Source organism: Nuphar pumila, chromosome 12, assembly GCF_984573655.1.
Source record: "Nuphar pumila chromosome 12, dmNupPumi1.hap1.1, whole genome shotgun sequence".
In the NCBI taxonomy this organism is placed as follows: domain Eukaryota; kingdom Viridiplantae; phylum Streptophyta; class Magnoliopsida; order Nymphaeales; family Nymphaeaceae; genus Nuphar; species Nuphar pumila.
The window spans coordinates 66,125,979-66,146,849 of NC_143260.1; the positions used below are offsets into that span (position 1 = coordinate 66,125,979).

General features: G+C 35.3%; 1 protein-coding gene across 1 annotated transcript in view; it reads left to right on the forward strand.

Moving 5' to 3' along the window:
- Positions 1-406: 406 nt before the first annotated feature.
- The window catches only part of LOC149821004 (ubiquitin-like protein 5), a 36,083-nt gene continuing 15,618 nt past the window's right edge, over positions 407-20,871 (forward strand). The window contains exons 1-2 of the mRNA XM_089982801.1: positions 407-437; positions 542-809. Coding sequence (XP_089838927.1) covers positions 581-802 — 222 coding nt within the window. The 5' untranslated portion in view covers positions 407-437; positions 542-580 and the 3' untranslated portion in view covers positions 803-809. The remainder of the gene's footprint in view (positions 438-541; positions 810-20,871) is intronic.

A 20,871-nucleotide genomic window follows, 5' to 3' on the forward strand; every position in this document is an offset into this window, starting at 1 on the left:
GGCAATAAATAAATAAATAAATAAATATAAAATTTATTTTTTATAAGAAAATATTAATAAAAATTATTTAAAAATAAAAATAAACATTTTTTCACGATAAATAGCCGTTTGAAACGTAAATATCGTGTTTAAATCGTGGTATTTATGTTTTTTCATAAATCTCACGAGATGTTGAAAATCTCGCAAGAAATTGCCATTTTAAACTTTCAGGCAATTTCTCGCGATATTATAGCAAGATTTTTCATAAATCTCGCGATATTTGTCACTATGTTCCAAACAGGCCTCAAGTCAATGATCTGACCTGGTCATCTGGTTCCGAATTCAAATCTTTAGACCCAAAATCCAACTAAAAACGGACCGGTCCGGGATCCATCGTAACTGCTATAAATAGGCCGCCTTTGGGAGCGGGAATACCAACAAGAGTCCGCGCTTGAGAGGTATGTTTCTCTCTTCTTGGTTTTTTCGTGGTAGCCTTCACTGTAGGGGTAGAGGCCTTCTTCCTTAAGGTTTCTTAATCGCTGGTGGTTTTCTTCTGCTTCAGGCCTCCTTCTTCTTGTGCGTGCGATTTGTTGGAGCGAAGATGATCGAGGTGGTGCTGAACGATAGATTGGGGAAGAAGATCAGGGTGAAGTGCAACGAGGACGACACCATCGGCGACCTGAAGAAGCTCGTCGCTGCGCAGACCGGCACCCGTGCTGAGAAGATCCGCATCCAGAAGTGGTACACCATTTACAAGGACCACATCACCCTCAGCGACTACGAGATCCACGACGGCATGGGTCTCGAACTCTACTACAACTGAATCAATGGTACGAAGCTGCCGCTCAAAGTCTTGATGTAGATAACGATGGATGGATCTTTTTGAGTCTCGTATAGATTCTTTAATTGTTCTTGGTTTGTGGTGACAGTTTTTCGTGCTTATGTGATTGTTTGAATTCGATTTGTGGGCGGTTGATGGGTTGTGGAGTTTGTAGTGTTGAATTGCTGCTGAAAAATTCTTGTTTTGCTATTTATTTCCTTTTGCCATTTTCAATTATGTTAATTTTCTTATTTGGATGTTTGTTTAACGACTATACAGAATTTGTCTTTCAACAATCAAACTTCTGCTGCAAGGCAATTGAAAAAGCTAAAAATTAAATCTAGAGGTTTTCTGCTTTTATCTATTCAGATCATGTTTTGGACTGCGTGTGTCGTCACGGCATCTCCTTTTATCGTGTCTCAAGTTCAATTTCATTTTCTTGTTTTCTAGTTTTATCAAGGGCAGGGTGGGGAACTTGAAATTTTATGCTTTCAGGGCTTCAAGGGTAAGTTCTGTCGCTTTCCAATATGATTAGTGACTCAAAATTTTCTCAGAATTTTGTGGCTGAGATTGTAAAACAAGGAAAATGGCAAGAGCGCTTATGTGGTGAGCATGAAACCAGGGTGGGTGAACTTCTTTCTAGCGTCCTTTCAAAGGAAAAACAAATACAGGCAACATCAAAACCAAGGCAGTGATTGTCTAATTGTCTTGTGTGCAATGGAGTTGGTCTTTGTGGATCTTGGATAGAAATTAATGGTATGGAAGGCTTGAAGACACGGCCAGACCAGGTCATTTTATTTTCATTTTTTGTTGATCTAGAAAATCTGCAATAATAACACAGAGGGGTGAGCTAGAGTTAATGATGCATAATTGGTAATTTTTGAAATATGGCCGTCACCCCAAATTTTTTAAAATCTTTTAAATATTCTTTTTTTTGCCCCTGATTTCATTTTATGAGCAGTTGAGTCACTTTTAAATCTAAATTTCAGTTCATTTCTCAAGTTTTACTGAAATTAAATTCATTATATATATCTGACTTGATTTTGGATCCGGATCCATTGTCAAGATCCAAATTTGAGTCTCGTTGGGCAACTTTTAAATTAAAATTACAGAAAATATCAAAAATAGTTTTTAAATAGCTCGGATAGTCCATCCGACATCCGTTTGGATCCATCACGTTGTATTTCTCGATTCAAGTTTCAAAACTCGAACATTTTCTCAAAACCTGGATCCAAACCCATTTTCTGAAGAAATTTCCCCAAGATAACCCTGATTTTTCAGAAAAACCCTTCTTTTGTAAATATTTTGAAATTTTGCAAAATTAGTTTTAATTCCTTAGTTTTTAGAGTTTTTGTCTTCAAAAATACAAAAAATATAGAAAATGTCAAGGAAAAAACAAAGAAACAAGAAAATAGAAAAAGGAAACACAAATGGCATTTTAAAAACACCCTTTTTGAAAAATCAAGTTTGTAACAAACACTTTTTAGAAAAAACTTTTGTTAAAACCTTCTTTTTAGAAAATTTTATAAAATGGGGGACCCGATCTGAGAGGGGCCTAACGGCCACCTCTTATAAAATCGACCCTCAGGGGGTCGATAATATCATCCACCATCATCCATTTCCATCCAGCATCCACGATCGGCCATTACATCTCCTCCCGATCTTTTCTCCCCCTCTCCTCTTTTTCATTCCTTCCTCTTATTTCCCTAGTTTTTCCCAAGCGAGGGAAGATCAACCACCACTCAGGAGGGCTACGGTAAGTGATTATCTATCTCCTCTTATTAATTTTCTGTGAAATTGTCCTTCATTTACAATATTTCTCCGTTTTTGATCTCGTTCTTTTCCATTTTTCTCTGTTATTTCCCATCATAATGCATAGATGGTAGGGACGATCTGCATATAGCAGTGTCGTCCTACCTGTTGCTATAGCAATGGAATAGCCCGTTTCAACATTTCTTTTCATCCTCTTTTATATTTTACGTTTTCATGTATTTCAATCTACAACTTGTTTTATTGTTGATTTCCCTTTATGATTTTATTATAATTTCCTACTTGCATTTGATTCCATTTCCAGATAATTGGTTGATGTTTTGATTCAAACTTCTGTTTGCCTCTATGTGTTTTGATTCCCCTATGGTATATTTCGCATTAGCATCCCACCATCATAATCGTTCATCTACGAACAACATGATTCATCCTCTCTGCATTACATACTTTTTTTTTTCCACTTCTTCGCAGCATCCCTGTTTCCCAACTTCTTTGTTGATTTATTGATTTGCTGAAATGAGTTTCTAATCTATCGGAGGAGAAAAACTCAAGTAACGGATGGGATTCACGGTGAAAGTGTAAGCGAATAGTCAATCCCATCTGTTGTAATAACTGATTCGATGTTGAGATAAAATCTGAGCCGATAATCTGAGTTATGGTGAAAGTAGATTTGATTCACCGTAAACCCCTTTCAGTGATGGCTAAATCCACTCTGCGTCTTCATGGTCTTCATGGTTTCGGTAACATGTTTCTCCTCTTACCTAGCATTTATGTTTGATTGGCTAGGATTTATTCGCTTAATTTAAGTGGATTTTCGTTTTAATATGCTGTAAAATATTTGCTGTAAAGACTTGTCACAGAGAAACCTTGGAAGTATGCGTGTTAGTGCCTCCTGCGCATAAGCTTTGCTCGATTCATTACGAACAGGGACAGTAAATCTCAAATCGAGTGTGAAGAGATGAAGTTAGAAGTTGTGCTTCTAGTGGCTAACTTGAAGAGAATCCATATGGGGAGCTATGCTCAATGTATTGACGTCCTAACCAAGAAGCCAAGAGGAGTATCCGTTGGAGACATTAGGGATATTCAGAGCTTCATTTCTAAGATATGCTGCAGAATGGATAGCTCCGGAGAGGATGCGTGGTTGGTGCCATTGAGGCCCTAATCGGTTTGCACCTTCTGAGTGAATGGGAAGCGGCTGCTCTGCTTTCCATGTCATGGCCTGGTATGAAATGCAAGATACGTTGATTGAATGACCCCTTTACCAGAAGGTCTGAAAAATATATGAATATCAAGGAATTGTGGTTTGCTGGTGCATTCCACGAGATATAAGAATCGTGCTTCTAAACCAATCCTATAGGGCTGAGACTGTGATTGATTTGCCAAAAAGCTAAGGAAAAGGTATGTACATATGTCATGAAATGATTGATAAGGGATGCTCCCCAACGAGCTCCATCATCAAATCTTGATAGATGGATTCTGCAAAACAGGTAAAATTGTTGTAAATGTAATGCTGTCATCCTGTCTTCTATAAATTGTTGTAGCATAACATCTCATTTTCTTTGCATTGCTATAGAATAATGCCTTTTATCTTATCTCCTGCACAACAGCTAACGTGCACTCCTCCCCTGTGTAACCCCTACTTGTCCATACCTCCAGCATGTTCATTGTGCAGTCACCAGTCCCATCATTTCCATTCAAAATTTTCTTGAACATAGGTACTTTACATTTCTTACCCAACTTCATCATCTACCTGCCATATCCATCTCACTTGGTGCGGAATTTCTGCAAAATATACCATTCACCATAGCTTACAAATTGTTGTGATCTTTCAGATTTCGCAGCAAACTGTTGTGATTTTTTTTCTTTAGCTGCTGTAAATTATGTTTCCTACCCTTATCCATTTGGTACTAACCATATCTACACTCTTCATTATATACACTTCCCTTCACCCTCACTGCTACTTTACTTACCACAATGCACACGCTCCACCTGTGCATACTCCTGGTATTTCCTGTATATGCTTACTATCTGTCTTTTTTTCACTGTTGCACAATATCACACCCACTCTTTAGGTGTTAGTTTCATAAATGCCATTTTTTGTACTCATTCACCTTCCTGCTATTGCCACCCACGACATCACCTTCACCACTTGTGGCAGCACCTAACACCCGTCTTCACTAAGACTCACAACACTCCAACATCCCCTTTAGCACCACACTCATTTACACTTATGCTCTTTTTAACACAGCACCTCCATTACCTACCTGTCACAGCATGCTACCCTCCACTCAGTAACATTGCTGAAACACTTGCATTAACATCAGCATATATTTTCTCACTTGCACAGGTATCCCACCCACTCCACAACAATTTACACTATTACCAACAACACCCACTTCACCTCCATGTCACCTGTGTGCTTCCTTCACCCTGCAGCAGCCCATTGCTACTGCTATCTTTACATTAGTACTTGTACTTCACCCACTACATTGTTATCATATCTTCCAGCCCCATGACACCTCTTCCATATCCATTTGCCTTCTTTTCCCCATCTTTCATTACACTATAGCCATCTCTATGATGACTCCCACAACACACACCATCCCCTATGTGCAATTTACGCACAACATCATTTCATGATGATAATATATGCCATCATCACAATACTATTGCTTTGTCAAATTTTGCTCTCGCCATTATTCACTCGCATCATTTGCACCCTGCTCATAGTGCCTCACCACCATCTTTAGCAGTTGCACCCATCCACTTTAGCGTCTCCATCCCCATTGTGTGTTTTCATTAAACCACACATTAACCCATCATTGCTTTCACTTCACTGCACTACAAGCACGCAACACCTCTTGTTGTAACCCCACAACCCCCACATAGTCATCACATATTCACTCTACATCCATGTTATATATATATACATATATATATATATATATATATATATATGTATATACACATATATATATAGATATATGTACATATATATATACATACATATATGAACACATTAATAGTTACCCTTCTTTGGATCATCAATGCAGTTTCATTGGGTATTAAGCACAATGTAGGTATATGAATGTCTCATTACTTGCCTCTCTGAAATCAATGTGATATGTGGAATTTCTCTTCTGTTTTCATATTAACCAAGTGTTTTGCAGGAATCATGCAGAAAATGTTATTTTTCCTTTTTAGGAGTTTTAAATTGTAATAACCAGATATAATGAGAATTCTTTATATTTTCAGTCTTAGATTAGAATGTATGAGCTCATAAATCTCATAAACCATGTGCTTCATCTCATTTTTATCCTTTATTTCAAAATTTCACAAATGGTGAAACACGAATGACACATGCACCATTTTATAAAAGGTGATTAATCCTTAGTCGATGATTTACCTCAATGGCCATAATCTGGATGTAAACAAAACTTAGGATTTTCATCTTTTATGGAATAACACTGGATCCACACTGGATCCTCTTAAAAAATTATCATATTTTCAAATATTTTCTTCTTTTATTAGAGTTTAATTTGAAATTGGCTCAAAATATATATCAATGGCCATAGTCAGGATATATTGAGAGTTAATTTCATTTTAAACTCTATAAAATCACCAAAATATATTTCATTCTTCATCCGAATTCAAATAGGATTATTATATAATATGTTCAATAACCATAGCCAGGGATGTATTATATCTTCAATCCTATTTTAATTCACTTAAAGAATGAGATATGATTTTTAAATTCAATCTCAAATTCTTTAAATTCATTTCATTATTTAGGATAGAACAACATCATACTTTCAAAATTCTTTTCCCAAAACTCCAAGTGATCTCAAATATCTTTCTTCAATCTCTATTTCAATTCATTCTTCTATCTTATTTCAAAGATTCAAAATTTCGATTTCAAAGTCCAATTTGACTTTGAATTTTCAAAATTATATTCAAAATTCAAATTCAAATCAATATCTCAAAACCAATTTCAAAGTTCAATTTGACTTTGAAATTTCTGATTCATCTTCCGATTTCAAATTTAAAATCAAGTTTATCTTCTTATCTTCAAATTCAAAATCAAAGTTTGAGTTTAATTCTGAATCTCAAAATTCGACTCTTCATAAATTTTAAATTCAATCTGGGTTTTTAAAACCCAGATCCATCTTCAAAAGTCCCATTTGGACTTTCAAAATCCAAATCCAAAGTTAGATCCCAATCCCAACTAGGATCCAGATTTTCAAGTGCAATCTCCACTTTTTGGATCTCAAACTCCAGATCCAAATTACATCTTAGATTTCAGATCTTGGATCCAATTTCATTTAAGATCCAGAATTCAACTTCCTCTTGGATCTCAGACTTCAGATCCAAATTACATCTTGGATTCCAAATCTTGGACCCAATTTCATTTTAAGATCCAGAATCCAACTCCATCTTGGATCTCAGACTTCAGATCCAATTTCATTTAGGATCCAGAATTCAACTCCATCTTGGATCTCAAACTTCAAATCCAAATTCCATTTTAGGATCCAGAATCCAGTTCCACTTTGGATCTCAGACTTCAGATCCAATTCCATTTTAGGATCCAAAATCTAACTCCACTTTGGATCTCAGACTTCAGATCCAAATTCCATTTAGGATCCAAAATTCAATTCCATCTTGGATCTCAGATTTCTTATCCAAATTTCATTACAAATTTCAGATCCAATTCCATCTTAGATCTCAGATTTCAGATTCAAATTCCATTTTTGGATTCAGACTGTGAATTCAAATTCTATCCTGATTTTCAGATTTCAAATTCAATTCCATTTTCAGATCTCATCTGTACTTCCTAAATCCATTTCTATTTTTAAATACCATTTGGATTTCTCAAATCCATCCTGATTTCAAACCTTAAATCTAGAATTCAATATCACTTCAAATTTCATCTCCTTCTCCTAAATCCAGGTCCAAAATCAAAATTCAAAGTTCATTTCTGACTTTGAAGCTTCATCTTCCAATCATTCTTTTAAAAAATTCAAAGATTTATTTTCTCAACTCTGATTATTTCAAAGACGTAGAACTTCAAAATATCCTTCCTAATCTATCTCAAATTCTAAGTTAGATTCAACCATTTAGAAATAATTTCTTCACTCCATTATCAAATTCATCTCAGAAACACTTAGAGATTTCAAAATCATTTTTTCAAAAAGAGCATATATCCTTGCATGCACAAGCATGATTCTTTATGCATTTAGATTTAGGATAAATTCTTAGATGATATTTTAGCAAAGCAAAGAGGCATACATTCGACCCTTGGTTCGATTACCCCTGGTAAAGGCGCCAGGAACGGTCGAACCTCGTACCGACGAGCGAATCCCGTCTCCCAATTTTCCCGCGAATATTTTCAAAACGGAGGCGAGTTATTTGCTAAATATTTTCAAATCAAGGTCAAGTAAGACCTTCGCAAAAGAGTTTCTCTCTCTCTCTTCTTTCTTTTTTTTCTCTTCTCTCTTCTTTTTCTGTCTTTTATTTTCTCCCTTCAAAAAGGAGGAAATAGAGGCTAGAAAGGAAAAGAGAAAGGAATAGAGAGAAACCACAAGAGAGGAAATTTTTTGCGATGATTACAGTTTTGGCGACCGTGATGGGACTCGTCTCCGTCCGGTCGAATCTATGCCTTTGCTTTGCTTTAATATTATCTAAGTTTTTATTCTTCATATGTCAGCTTCATTTTTTAATGAAAACCTTAGGAACCTAGATTCTGTCCTAAGCTGACATAATAAATAGAGGATTTAAGCATGGTTTGGTAGGACCATATTGAGGAGATTATTCCATGTTCACCTTAGACTTAGATCTGAAATATAACTCTCCTCAATTCTAGGGATTGAATGTAAACAATGTATGCTTCTATTCATTTAAATTCTATCTCTTCTAGGACTTGCATTAGAGCCTTCTGGTTTTTATTGTATGTTGAACATGTTTTTGAAAACATCCCTACCTATATTGTCCCAGTCTTCACATTGCTGGGCTGTCTCACTGAACCATAGTTCGGGAGAGAGCCTCACAACTGGACCACTTATTTGGGTTCGTGCCCCCCTACCACGTACCTAAGGGCCATAGTCTGAGGTATATCGGTAGGTGCTCAAGGATGTTGGGAAACCATTACCTTAGAACCGGAGAAAAATTTCTATGCCACGTACTTCAGGCTTCGGCTTGAGTATATCGGCATACCTTGATGGAAATCAGATGATCTAAAACCTTAGAGTTAGGATTAAGGTCCTATTAGCCATTTCAAATATTGCATATAGAGTCAACTTTAGGGAATGATGTTTGTACATCCTTGTTTGTATATCTGTGATTGTGTGATATTTTATATTTTCCTTATATTCTCTGAAACCCTGGGTATATATTATTCAAAATTTCCTCTTTGTTTTTAAAACCCATGTGTATTTTTCTTTTCTTCTAAATTTCTTCAATCTTTCTGATCCTGCCTGCAATTTTCAAAATCTTAAATCCTTGCCATCTGCTTTTTTTTTCTTTCTGTCTTTCCAATGTATCTCCTGATTCTATTCTTGTTTACCTTTTTCATAAATCTCCTTTCATCAAGAGATACCATTTTTAAAATAGCATTTTTTTCCTTCATATCCCAGTTGTTCTCCTCCCCACAGAGAAACAACGCGATTGTCGCGAACTCCCGCGACGACCTAATCCTTAGTAATAGGATATCTTTTGTCAAATTCTCTTTTTCCAAAATTTTCTCCAAAATTTGTCTAAATATCTTATTTTATCCTACAGAGGACATTGATACTCCATCATGGTTCAGACAAGAACTGGAAAGGAAACAGTTCCTCAGCACAGTGATAGCGAATTAGAAGGAATGGACTCTCCCCGGGCATCCAGAGGACAGGGTCAGAGCAAAGGAGATGACATTGACCCCGCTATGTATGGTCTGTTCCAAAAGATGATGGCGAGGATGATGTTGGAGCAAGCCGAGACCAATCTGAAAGAGGCAGTTCCTAAGAACAAACCAAAGATGAAAGACGTGAAAAAGCACATCAGAATCATAAAAAAGAAGAAGCAGTTGGACAATACTTCTAAGGGGACAGAATCAGAGGAAGAAGAATCAGAAGAAGAGGAACAGTCTGTGTTTAGCCAGGATCCTTCGAGGCAGTCCGTAAAGATAGCCGCGAAAGAACCTGAATTTGTCAACAGGCCTAAGTCTGGGGTTCCAGCAGAGGACCCAATGAGCAAACAATTGAAGGAGATGAATCGAGCAATCAAGGACATTCAAGCCAAGAGTAAAGGCAAGCAGACCTACACTGACGAGGATTTTTACGATGGCCTAGATGGGGATGATAATCTGGAGAACCTTCCCGTAAATTTCTCAAGTTTGACGGAACCGATAATCCAAAAGCCCACTTGGCTATATTTTATGCAGAGTGCAGCCATTTCAGAAAAGATAACAGGGCCTTGTTCATTTGCTTTCCCCGCAGTCTAGAGGGTATAGCAGCCAGGTGGTATGCCGACCACATCAATCCTATCGAACTACGAGAGTTCAATAAGGTAGTAAATTTGTTCATTGAGCACTTCTTATTCAATAATGAGCCTGCACCTACGCTCAATCACCTTTACAACTTAAAGCAAAATGAAAATGAAAGAGCAGACGAATTCATCCACAGGTGGAGAAGCACCTGCAACAAGATGAAGGTTGAAATTCCACTAGAGGGGGGGTGAATAGTGAAATTTGATAATGATCGATAAAATAAAATAATTAAGCAATAAGGCACAACACATAAAACACAGAAGTTATACTGGTTCGGTCAATATCTAGACCTACATCCAGTCCCCAAGCAAACCACTTGAGATTCCACTATAACATCCGAGTTACCGGATAAATAGTACAACACCCTCTTCCCAAGAGGTCTTCTTCTTTCAACAGAGAAGGGGCACACCCTCTTCCCAAGAGGTCTTCTTCTCTCAACAGAGAAGGGCAACACCCTCTTTCACAGAGGTCTACTTCTTTAAACAAAGAAGGAATACAGTGAATAACAGAGTTACAATACTTCCTATAGAATCTTCAGAATGATATGAATGCACGAATGAAGGATTCTAAGAATGTTCTGTTTGTCACTCAGAGGATACTCTTTGTCAAAGAGCTGGACTTGACTTTTTCTCTTTTCTTCCTTTTTCTTTTTCTCTTTCTTCTTCAAGGCTCTCTTTTCAAATCACGAATAGAAATTTTTCTCTTTGTAAGCTCACACGTCTATTTCATTCCCCTTTGTTGAATAGTTTATTTGAGTGTGTTTATATAGCCTTTAAAAAGTAGTTGTTACATTTTGGAATTGTAACTTTTTGAAATGTGAAATGTTATGTCATTTCAAAAATATCTTTTAGAGAAGATCGAGAATGCCTTTTTCCATAAGAGTAAAATAGAGGGTACACTAGTCGTTGTATTGTTTTAGGTAATACATATTTTATGTAAAAAGTCTATTTCTTATAATAGTACATTGAACGTTGGGTTGTAATTTTGTCTTTATTCTAATTAATGATTTGAGGTACATTAGTACTTCTTTGCTTTAAATGAGTGTAAGTACTATGAGTGTTTTGAGATATTTATTTGTACATAGTCATGTCAAGTGTTTTCTTTATGTTGTGTTTTTCAAAGTCTCCAGAGAGAATAAGGACCAAAAGAAGGTCGACATTCTTTGAGAAGGATATTTAACAAGGATTTGTTACAAAAGGCATTTAATGCTTTGTAGAGAGAATGATGACTTCAAGTAAGTCGACATTCTATGGTTATGAAAAAAGGTAACTAGAGTCCTTTTTAAAACATCTTTTATTTGTTTTTCTTATGTGTAGCCGATTTATGTTTTTGTCTTCTTCTTGTATTAAGAAACATTTCATTAAAGAAGATAACTAAAGTCTTTTCAAAAACATATTTTATTTGTTTTTCTTATGTAGTCGATGTTATGTTTGTTTGTCTTTTTCCTACATTCCTTTTTTCATGTTGTCTTGTATATAGTGTAAGGTACAATGACAAAATGTCTTTTTCATAAAAGGTTGTAAGAAGGTACAATTATTATATGACAAAATATCTTTTTCATAAAAGGTTGTAAGAAGGTACACTTATTGGTTTTCAAAAAGGAGTTTTTTGAAACTATCGTATACTTTTATGATATAGTGTTTATGAATGAGTATGTAATATGCAATATGCAAGTTCCTGAAGGTTCTGTTACATATGACTCTAAAGAAGAAAAAAATCTTCATCTTGAGGTAGCCGATCTCTTCATTTGAACTTTAGGAAAGCATGGCTCATCAAGCTTTTTCTTCAAGGAGTATGATTGCACCATAGTTGTACTTGAACAGGAAGTCTCCATCCTTATTGGGTGAGACATCCTTGCATCAAATACTCGTTAGATTTATGGCAAAACATATTCAGTCATAATATAATATTATTTCAAGAGAACATATTATCATATCATATAAAATCAAATGAGACAGTGTATCATATTATGTGACATCAAAACCGAGTTTCTCAACATTCTCCCCCTTTTTGATGATGACAAAATATGCTCCCCCTGTCAAAAAGACATTATGCATAGAAATAATAATATGATAAAAAAGTGAAATAATGTTTAAAGAGAGAATATTTCTCCAATAATGGAGACAGGTTTTCTCCCCCTTTGTCATGGACAAAAAGGAGGGATCAGAGTGAAAAAAAATTATTACAGACCAAATATAAAAGTAATTTAAAAGTTATTACAGACAAGGAGTTTTAGTCAGAGTCAGTGGTATTGAGCTTGCGGCGGTGACGACGTGAATCTTGGCCCATTGTCAAGGAGTCAAAGGCCTGTTGAAGAGAGGCTTGATTCCTAAGAAGTAGAGCCTGTGTATTTTGGATGTCGACGAGGGTAGAGAAGATGTCGGGGTCAGAGCTTGCTGGGGGATCAGCTTCACTGGTGCTTTCATCGTCAGAGTGATCTCGAGGGGACCCTTCCTCAGGGAGGTATGAGTCATTGAATGCATGATCAGACCGGTGAATGATGTCTTGGTGGAGAGGCACCTGGAAGTGCTGAAGGATATGGGTGATGAAGTACTCGAAAGGAAGAGAGTGGAAGGTCCGAAAATTGATCATGTTATTAAAAATGATACTGGACCAGTTGATGGGAAAGTTGCAGAAGATTGCATATAGGAGAAGGGAGATTTCGTTTGCCACGAAACCCTTGGAAGGAAGCTTTGGAAAGACGTTGGATGAGAGGATGTGTGAGAGTATTAGAGCATGAGGTTTCAGATTGCTCGTATGCCATGGGAAATGGGTGCAGCGAGTAAAGAGAAGGACTTTCTTAAACACAGTTCGATCTATCGGAACTATGTTAGGAATCTCAATGCCATAGGAAGAAAGGTTTAGAATGCAGCCTAGTTGAGAGATATTAAAGGAGATGAGTTTTCCATGTACCATGGATGTAATGGTGGTGTGGTCTCGGTCTACAGAGAGGTTGGTGTAGAAAATTTTGATGATGACTAGGATAGTAGGTCATGGAGTTAGTCATTCCTAAGATGGGAACAAAATCTTGAAGAGAGGTATGGAGGTCAAGGGATGTGAAGGCGTCAAAGTTTACTAGTTTGCCAGTTTGAATTGGCAAGGTGCTAATGTACTGAAAGTGGTGAATTAGGTCTGGGTACCTTAGATCTGCGGAGGTGATCACATTGGTGGAGGAGGAAGCCATTATCGAATGTCTTGAAAATAAAGCACTAGGAGAGAAAGGAGCTTGAACCGAGAGAAAGTTTGTAGAAGGATAGAAAAGTTTGAATGGAATGGTAAGAGATGAACCAATTGATTAAATAGAAAGAAGAAAATAATTGTTGATATGAAATGAATGACATTGGAAGTGAGTAATTTTTAGATTTTAGTCAAATAAGGAAATCCGTGAGTAGTAAGGTAAGAGACTTGTGAATGATAAATCAAATCAATGTTTTGAGGATAGTGTATTATATTAGATTGAGGAGGACATAGTATTGAAATATATAGATTTTACTATGGGTGAGTTTATCGACTAGTGAGAGAAACCATTAATAGAGTATGGGGTGTCATGTTGAATAAAAAAAAATGATTGATCTTGAAAATAATGGCCTAATAAAACAAACAACTTTTTACTCTATGTGGAGGGATTCTAAATACGTGAATGGAGAGTTAAGGACATAAAAAGATGATATGGATATGTAGAGAGGAGAGAAAGGTGATAAAGGACAACATTTACTTGATTAAGATATGACATAAAGTAGAGGTAGAATAAATAAAGGTTTGCTTGGAGACAAGACTTTAATGATTCTCGATTTTAGTGAGATATACAATAAGAGAGAGGCAAGGTCACAGATGGAAAGAAAAGTCATGATTGCTTATTTAATATAGAAATAGTTTTTATGGAAATAGGTCATAGGGTGATCATGTGATGTGTACTTTGAAAGATATGACATTTTAAAGAAAAGAGTGCCAAAAAAAATGTTTCATGATTAATGTGTTTTCATATTTGCAATTTTTATGAGTATACGTAGATATGAGAAGGACACATTTGGACTTTGACTAGTGGTAAAAGAGATGATGAGACAAAAAAGAGAAAGAGTCAAAAGTATATAAGAATTGATAAATGATAGATTAACAATAAGAATAGACATGGAGGAGTCGGATTCAAAAAAAATGTATTCGAGAGATGAAATGAGGAGACAAGGAAATATTTATGAGTGAAGAGTAATAATTGTGAGTTGTCATAGAGAGAAATGAGATGACATATATGGATTTTTGTGTAGGATAAAGAAGTAATAAAAAAACATGATTGATGAAAGACATAATGTTATGATTGATATGAATTATTGTTTATATTCTTAAGGAAGCTCGATTTGAGGAAGTTCATAGTTATTAGAGAATAAGGTTAAGTTTTAAACAAGAATTGACAAGAATGGAGGCTTAATTTGTATATGAGAGAGATGATAATAGAGTGTACGTAATCTATGATATATCAAATGATATAGTAAAGGCAATTTACGTGAGAATATAGCAACTAGATCTTAAAAAAATAAAAGGACCAAAAAAAAGTCATTCGATTCTAACTAATGAAAAGTAAAAGTTCTCATAAACTAAGTAGAGAGGTGAAACAATTTATCGTAAGACAAGTTATCATAAAGGACAAAAATAATAAAGGAGTTGAGTGATGTGAACATTGTTATGATAGCTTTTAATATAATTAGTTTTTATGGATATGAGAGAAAGGAGATAGGACAAGGAGTTATAATGGATGTGTACTTGAAAGATGACAAGTTGAAAGACATAAAGAATGTCTTATAAGAACACGTGAATATGGAAACTTAGTTTGACTAACTAAAAATCGATAAGAAGGAAAGCAATTTAAAATAAGATTTAAACAAGACTTATAAGAAGTATTATAATAAGTGTGATTAATTTATAAGTCACTTAGTTTGCATATTCCTAGTTCTCTTCTAATTCGTGTGAAGTCTTCATGTTTTAATGGTTTAGTGAATATGTCTGCTAACTGTTGATTAGTGGGTATGAATTCTAGTTTAATTATGTTGTTTAAGACTTGTTCTCTTAAGAAGTGGTGTCTTATTTGAATGTGCTTAGTTCGTGAGTGTAAAATAGGATTCTTAGATAGGTTTATAGCACTCGTATTATCACAGAAAATAGTTGTATTTTCAAAATTTAAACCAAAATCTTTTAAAGTTTGTTTCATCCAGATGACTTGAGTACAAGCTAGGCTAGCAGCAATGTATTCGGCTTCAGTAGTTGATAATGATACACAGTTTTGTTTCTTACTGAACCATGATACTAGTGAGTGCCCTAGCATGTGACATGTTCCACTTGTGCTTTTTCTGTCAGATTTACTTCCAGCAAAGTCAGCATCGCTGTATGAGATTAGATCAAATGTAGAGGATTTTGAATAGAATAATCCAAAATCAACTGTGTCTTTTAAATATCTCATTATTCTTTTTACAGCTTTAAGATGTGATTCTTTTGGATTTGACTGAAATCTAGCACACAAGCAAACACTAAACATTATATCTGGACGGCTAGTAGTTAAATAAAGAAGTGATCCTATCATACCTCGGTATACCTTTGTATCAACAGACTTACCATCTTCATCTTTGTCCAACACAGTAGTAGTGCTCATAGGAGTAGATTTTGAAGCAGTTGAGTTCATGTTGAACCTCTTCAGAAGTTCACGAGCATACTTAGATTGGTTGATGAAAACTCCATCCTTGGTTTGCTTAATATGCAGTCCAAGAAAGTAGGTGAGTTCTCCCATCATACTCATTTCGAATTCCTTCTGCATGGACTTAGAAAAATCTTCACAGAGAGTGCTGTTAGAAGATCCAAAGATGATGTCGTCGACATAAATTTGAACAATTAGGGTATGATTATTCACTACTTTGACAAATAGTGTAGAATCTGCTTTGCCAACAGAAAAACCAGTTTTTAATAAAAAGGTTTTAAGTCTTTCGTACCAAGCACGAGGTGCTTGTTTTAAACCATACAAAGCACGTTTGAGTTTAAAAACATGATCTGGGTATTGTTCATTTTCAAATCCTGGAGGTTGTTTTACATAGACTTCTTCAATTATAAAACCATTTAAGAAAGCACTTTTAACATCCATTTGAAATAATTTAAAATCCATATAGCTTGCATATGCTAAGAGCATTCTAATAGATTCAAGTCTAGCAACATGAGCAAATGTTTCATCAAAGTCAATACCTTCCTCCTGGTTGTATCCTTGAGCTACTAGTCTGGCCTTGTTTCTTATAACATTACCTGTTTCGTCTAGCTTGTTTCTGAAGATCCATCTTGTCCCAATGATTGGATGATCCTTTGGTCTAGGTACAAGATCCCAAACGTCATTTCTTTGGAATTGATTCAGTTCTTCAGTCATGGCTAGCATCCAGAACTCATCAATGATGGCTTCATCAATCTTCTTTGGTTCAAGTTGAGAAATGAATGCCATGTTTGCAATCTGTTCTAGCTGAGCTCTAGTTTGAACCCCCTTTGTTAGTTCTCCCAAAATCTGCTTTTGAGGATGATCTTTGATATCGACAAAGGTTCTTTGGTGATCATCTTCATTAGACTTAGCTGTGTTATCTAAAAATAAATCTGTACTTTCAACATCATCATCATTAGTTTGTATATGAACAGATTGATCAATAGATTCACAAAAACTAACATGCATAGATTCTTCAATAGTATTATGACTCTTATTGAAAACTCTGTATGCTTTACTATGACTTGAATATCCTAAGAATATGCCTTCAACAGATTTAGCATCAAACTTATCCAGGCTATCTTTTGTGTTTAGGATAAAGCATTTACATCCAAAGACTTTGGAATAGTCTATTCTTGGAGTTCTGTCATAGAATAGTTCATAGGGAGTTTTATTTAATAAGGGTCTAATGAGAACTCTATTTGTTATGTAGCATGCAGTATTAACAGCTTCTGCCCAAAAAGATTTTGCAAGATTATTGTGTTGGAGCATAGTCCTGGCAGATTCTTGAAGGGTTCTATTCTTTCTTTCTACTACACCATTTTGAGATGCAGCTCTAGGAAAGGCAAAGTTATGAGAAATACCATGCAAGTTACAAAAATTTTCAAAGAGTTCATTTTCAAATTCTCCTCCATGGTCACTACGGATTTTAACAATAGAACACGATTTTTCGTTTTGTAATTTTGTACATAAGATTTCAAACTGACAAAACGTGTCACTTTTGTTTTTCAAAAATATTACCCAAGTAAACCTTGAGTAATCATCTACAATGACAAAAGCATATTTATTATGATTAAGGCTAGCTACCCTAGAAGGACCAAAAAGGTCCAGATGGAGAAGCTCTAAAGGTCTTTTACTTGAAATGACATTTTTTGATTTGAAAGAAGATTTTGACAATTTTCCTAATTGACATGCATAACAAAAATAATTCTTTTTAAAAGATATGTTGGGTAACCCACGTACTAACTTATCTTTAGCTAGTTTAGAAATGTATTTAGAATTGACATGGCCCATTCTCATGTGCCATAGATGTTGAGTGTCATTATTAGCTATGAGGCAATGTTCTGTGATGTTTTCTAGGTACAGTTCATATATATTATTCTTTCTTATACCTTTTAAGATGATGTTTTCATTGGTGTCAGCTATGAGGCATGTATCATGATTAAAGCTAACATTATAACATGTGTCACACATTTGACTGATACTTAGTAGGTTATGTTTTAAGCCTTTAACAAGGAGAACGTCTTTGATAAGAGGTTTGTCTATGTTACCAATATTTCCAATACCAATTATCAAACCTTTGTTGTTGTCTCCAAAGGTGACGGTTCCTCCTTCTTTATGATGAAGAACAACAAAAAGGTCTGGATGTCCTGTCATGTGCTTTGAACATCCACTATCTAGTATCCATCTGTTCTTCTTCTTTGGAGCCTGCAACACATTAAGTAAATCTCCTTTTTGGTACCCAATCGGGTCCTTTTTTGTTAGACTTTGGAACCCATATCCATTTGGATTTGGGTTTGTCTATCTCTTTAGAGGAGTTAAAAAGATTATCATTATAATACTCCTTATTTGGTTCAGATGAACTTTTCACAAACGTGGTCTTTTGATTTATACAAGAAGGTTTTTTGAAATGAGAATAGCCAATACCATTCTTGTAAAAGGAGACCTTCTGAGAGGATAAGAGTTTATCCAAGTTCTCTTTACCTTTAGTAAACTTGAAAACCGTTTTCATGAGGTTCTCAGTTTTACTTTTTAGCTCTGAAATTTCTACTTGCATATCTTTAGTTTTGGAGCTAGTAGAAGAAATTTCAGACATAAGCAAAAGATTTTTCTTTTTCAACTCAGAATTTTCACTGCTGAGTTTTTCATTCTCTTGAGAAAGCTTTGAATTTTCAGATTTTAAAACTTTATTTTTGAAACTCAATTTTCTAGATTCTTCAAATAGTTCTTGAAAAGCATCTAGAAGTTCTTCAAAGGAAAAATCAGAGATTTCACTTACCAAACTTTCGTTTGCCATGAAGCACATATTTGCAGTTTCGGCTTCATCATCACTTGACTCTTCACTAGTGGATGGTTCTGAATCATCCCATTGAGCATGCAGAGCTTTTTTCTTGAAGAACCTCTTCTTTGGTTCCTCAGTTCTGGACTTTCTTTTGAGAAGGGGACAGTCACGTTTTAAGTGGCCTGGCTTATTACACTGAAAGCACATGGGATCTTCTTTAAGATCTTTTCTTTCCTTGTGCCTGTTTGGAAGCCGGTTCCTTCTCATGAAGCGCTGGAATTTTCTGGTAAGTAGCGCAATTTCTGATTCTTTATCTGAGTCTTCATTCTCAGATAGGGCTGGGAAAGCTAGAATTTTCTTTACTGGTTGCTCTTCTTCCCTTCTTTCTTTCATGTGGACTTCATAGGCCATAAGATTGCCTATTAAGTCGTCCAATGTAAGTTTAGATAAATCTTGAACTTCTTCAATAGCAGTAGTCTTTTTCTCCCAATCAGTTGTGAGAGATCTCAAGATTTTCTTCATCTTTTCAGTCTGGGAATATGTTACACCTAGAGATTTCAGATCATTAGTGATGTTGGTGAATCTGGTAAACATCTCTGTGATGGGTTCATCTTTGTTCATTTTGAACAACTCATATTTTCTAACAAGAGATGATATTTTGGCTTCTTTTACTTTGTTGGTTCCTTCATGAATAACCTCCAAAGAATGCCAAATGTCATATGCAGATTCACATATAGATATTCTGTTGAATTCATTCTGATCAATGGCACAATATAAGGCATTCATAGCCTTTGCATTTAGGTTTGCCGTTTTCTTTTCTTCATCAGACCATAAGTTATAGTCTGCGGATGGAGATGTGTATGGATGCTCAACAATTTTCCATACAGCAAAGTCTATGGATTTGAGAAAGATAGTCATTCTGCACTTCCAATATCCATAGTTGGAGCCATTGAAGAAAGGAGGACGAGATGCATGTTGACCTTCAATATCACGAGCATAAGAGGTAGATGCCATTTGTGCTGGAAGACTTGTTACGTCGAAACCAGCAAACCTGCTCTGATACCAAATGAAATTCCACTAGAGGGGGGGTGAATAGTGAAATTTGATAATGATCGATAAAATAAAATAATTAAGCAATAAGGCACAACACATAAAACACAGAAGTTATACTAGTTCGGTCAATATCCAGACCTACATCTAGTCCCCAAGCAAACCACTTGAGATTCCACTATAACATCCGAGTTACCAGATAAATAGTACAACACCCTCTTCCCAAGAGGTCTTCTTCTCTCAACAGAGAAGGGGCACACCCTCTTCCCAAGAGGTCTTCTTCTCTCAACAGAGAAGGGCAACACCCTCTTTCACAGAGGTCTACTTCTTTAAACAAATAATGAATACAGTGAATAACAGAGTTACAATACTTCCTATAGAACCTTCAGAATGATATGAATGCACGAATGAAGGATTCTAAGAATGTTCTGTTTGTCACTCAGAGGATACTCTTTGTCAAAGAGCTGGACTTGACTTTTTCTCTTTTCTTCCTTTTTCTTTTTCTCTTTCTTCTTCAAGGCTCTCTTTTCAAATCACGAATAGAAATTTTTCTCTTTGTAAGCTCACACGTCTATTTCATTCCCCTTTGTTGAATAGTTTATTTGAGTGTGTTTATATAGCCTTTAAAAAGTAGTCGTTACATTTTGGAATTGTAACTTTTTGAAATGTGAAATGTTATGTCATTTCAAAAATATCTTTTATAGAATATCGAGAATGCCTTTTTCCATAAGAGTAAAATAGAGGGTACACTAGTCGTTGTATTGTTTACATATTTTATGTAAAAAGTCTATTTCTTACAATAGTACATTGAACGTTGGGTTGTAGTTTTGTCTTTATTCTAATTAATGATTTGAGGTATATTAGTACTTCTTTGCTTTAAATGAGTGTAAGTACTATGAGTGTTTTGAGATATTTATTTGTACATAGTCATGTCAAGTGTTTTCTTTATGTTGTGTTTTTCAAAGTCTCCAGAGAGAATAAGGACCAAAAGAAGGTCGACATTCTTTGAGAAAGATATTTAACAAGGATTTGTTACAGAAGGCATTTAATGCTTTGTAGAGAGAATGATGACTTCAAGTAAGTCGACATTCTATGGTTATGAAAAAAGGTAACTAGAGTCCTTTTAAAAACATCTTTTATTTGTTTTTCTTATGTGTAGCCGATTTATGTTTTTGTCTTCTTCTTGTATTAAGAAACATTTCATTAAAGAAGATAACTAAAGTCTTTTCAAA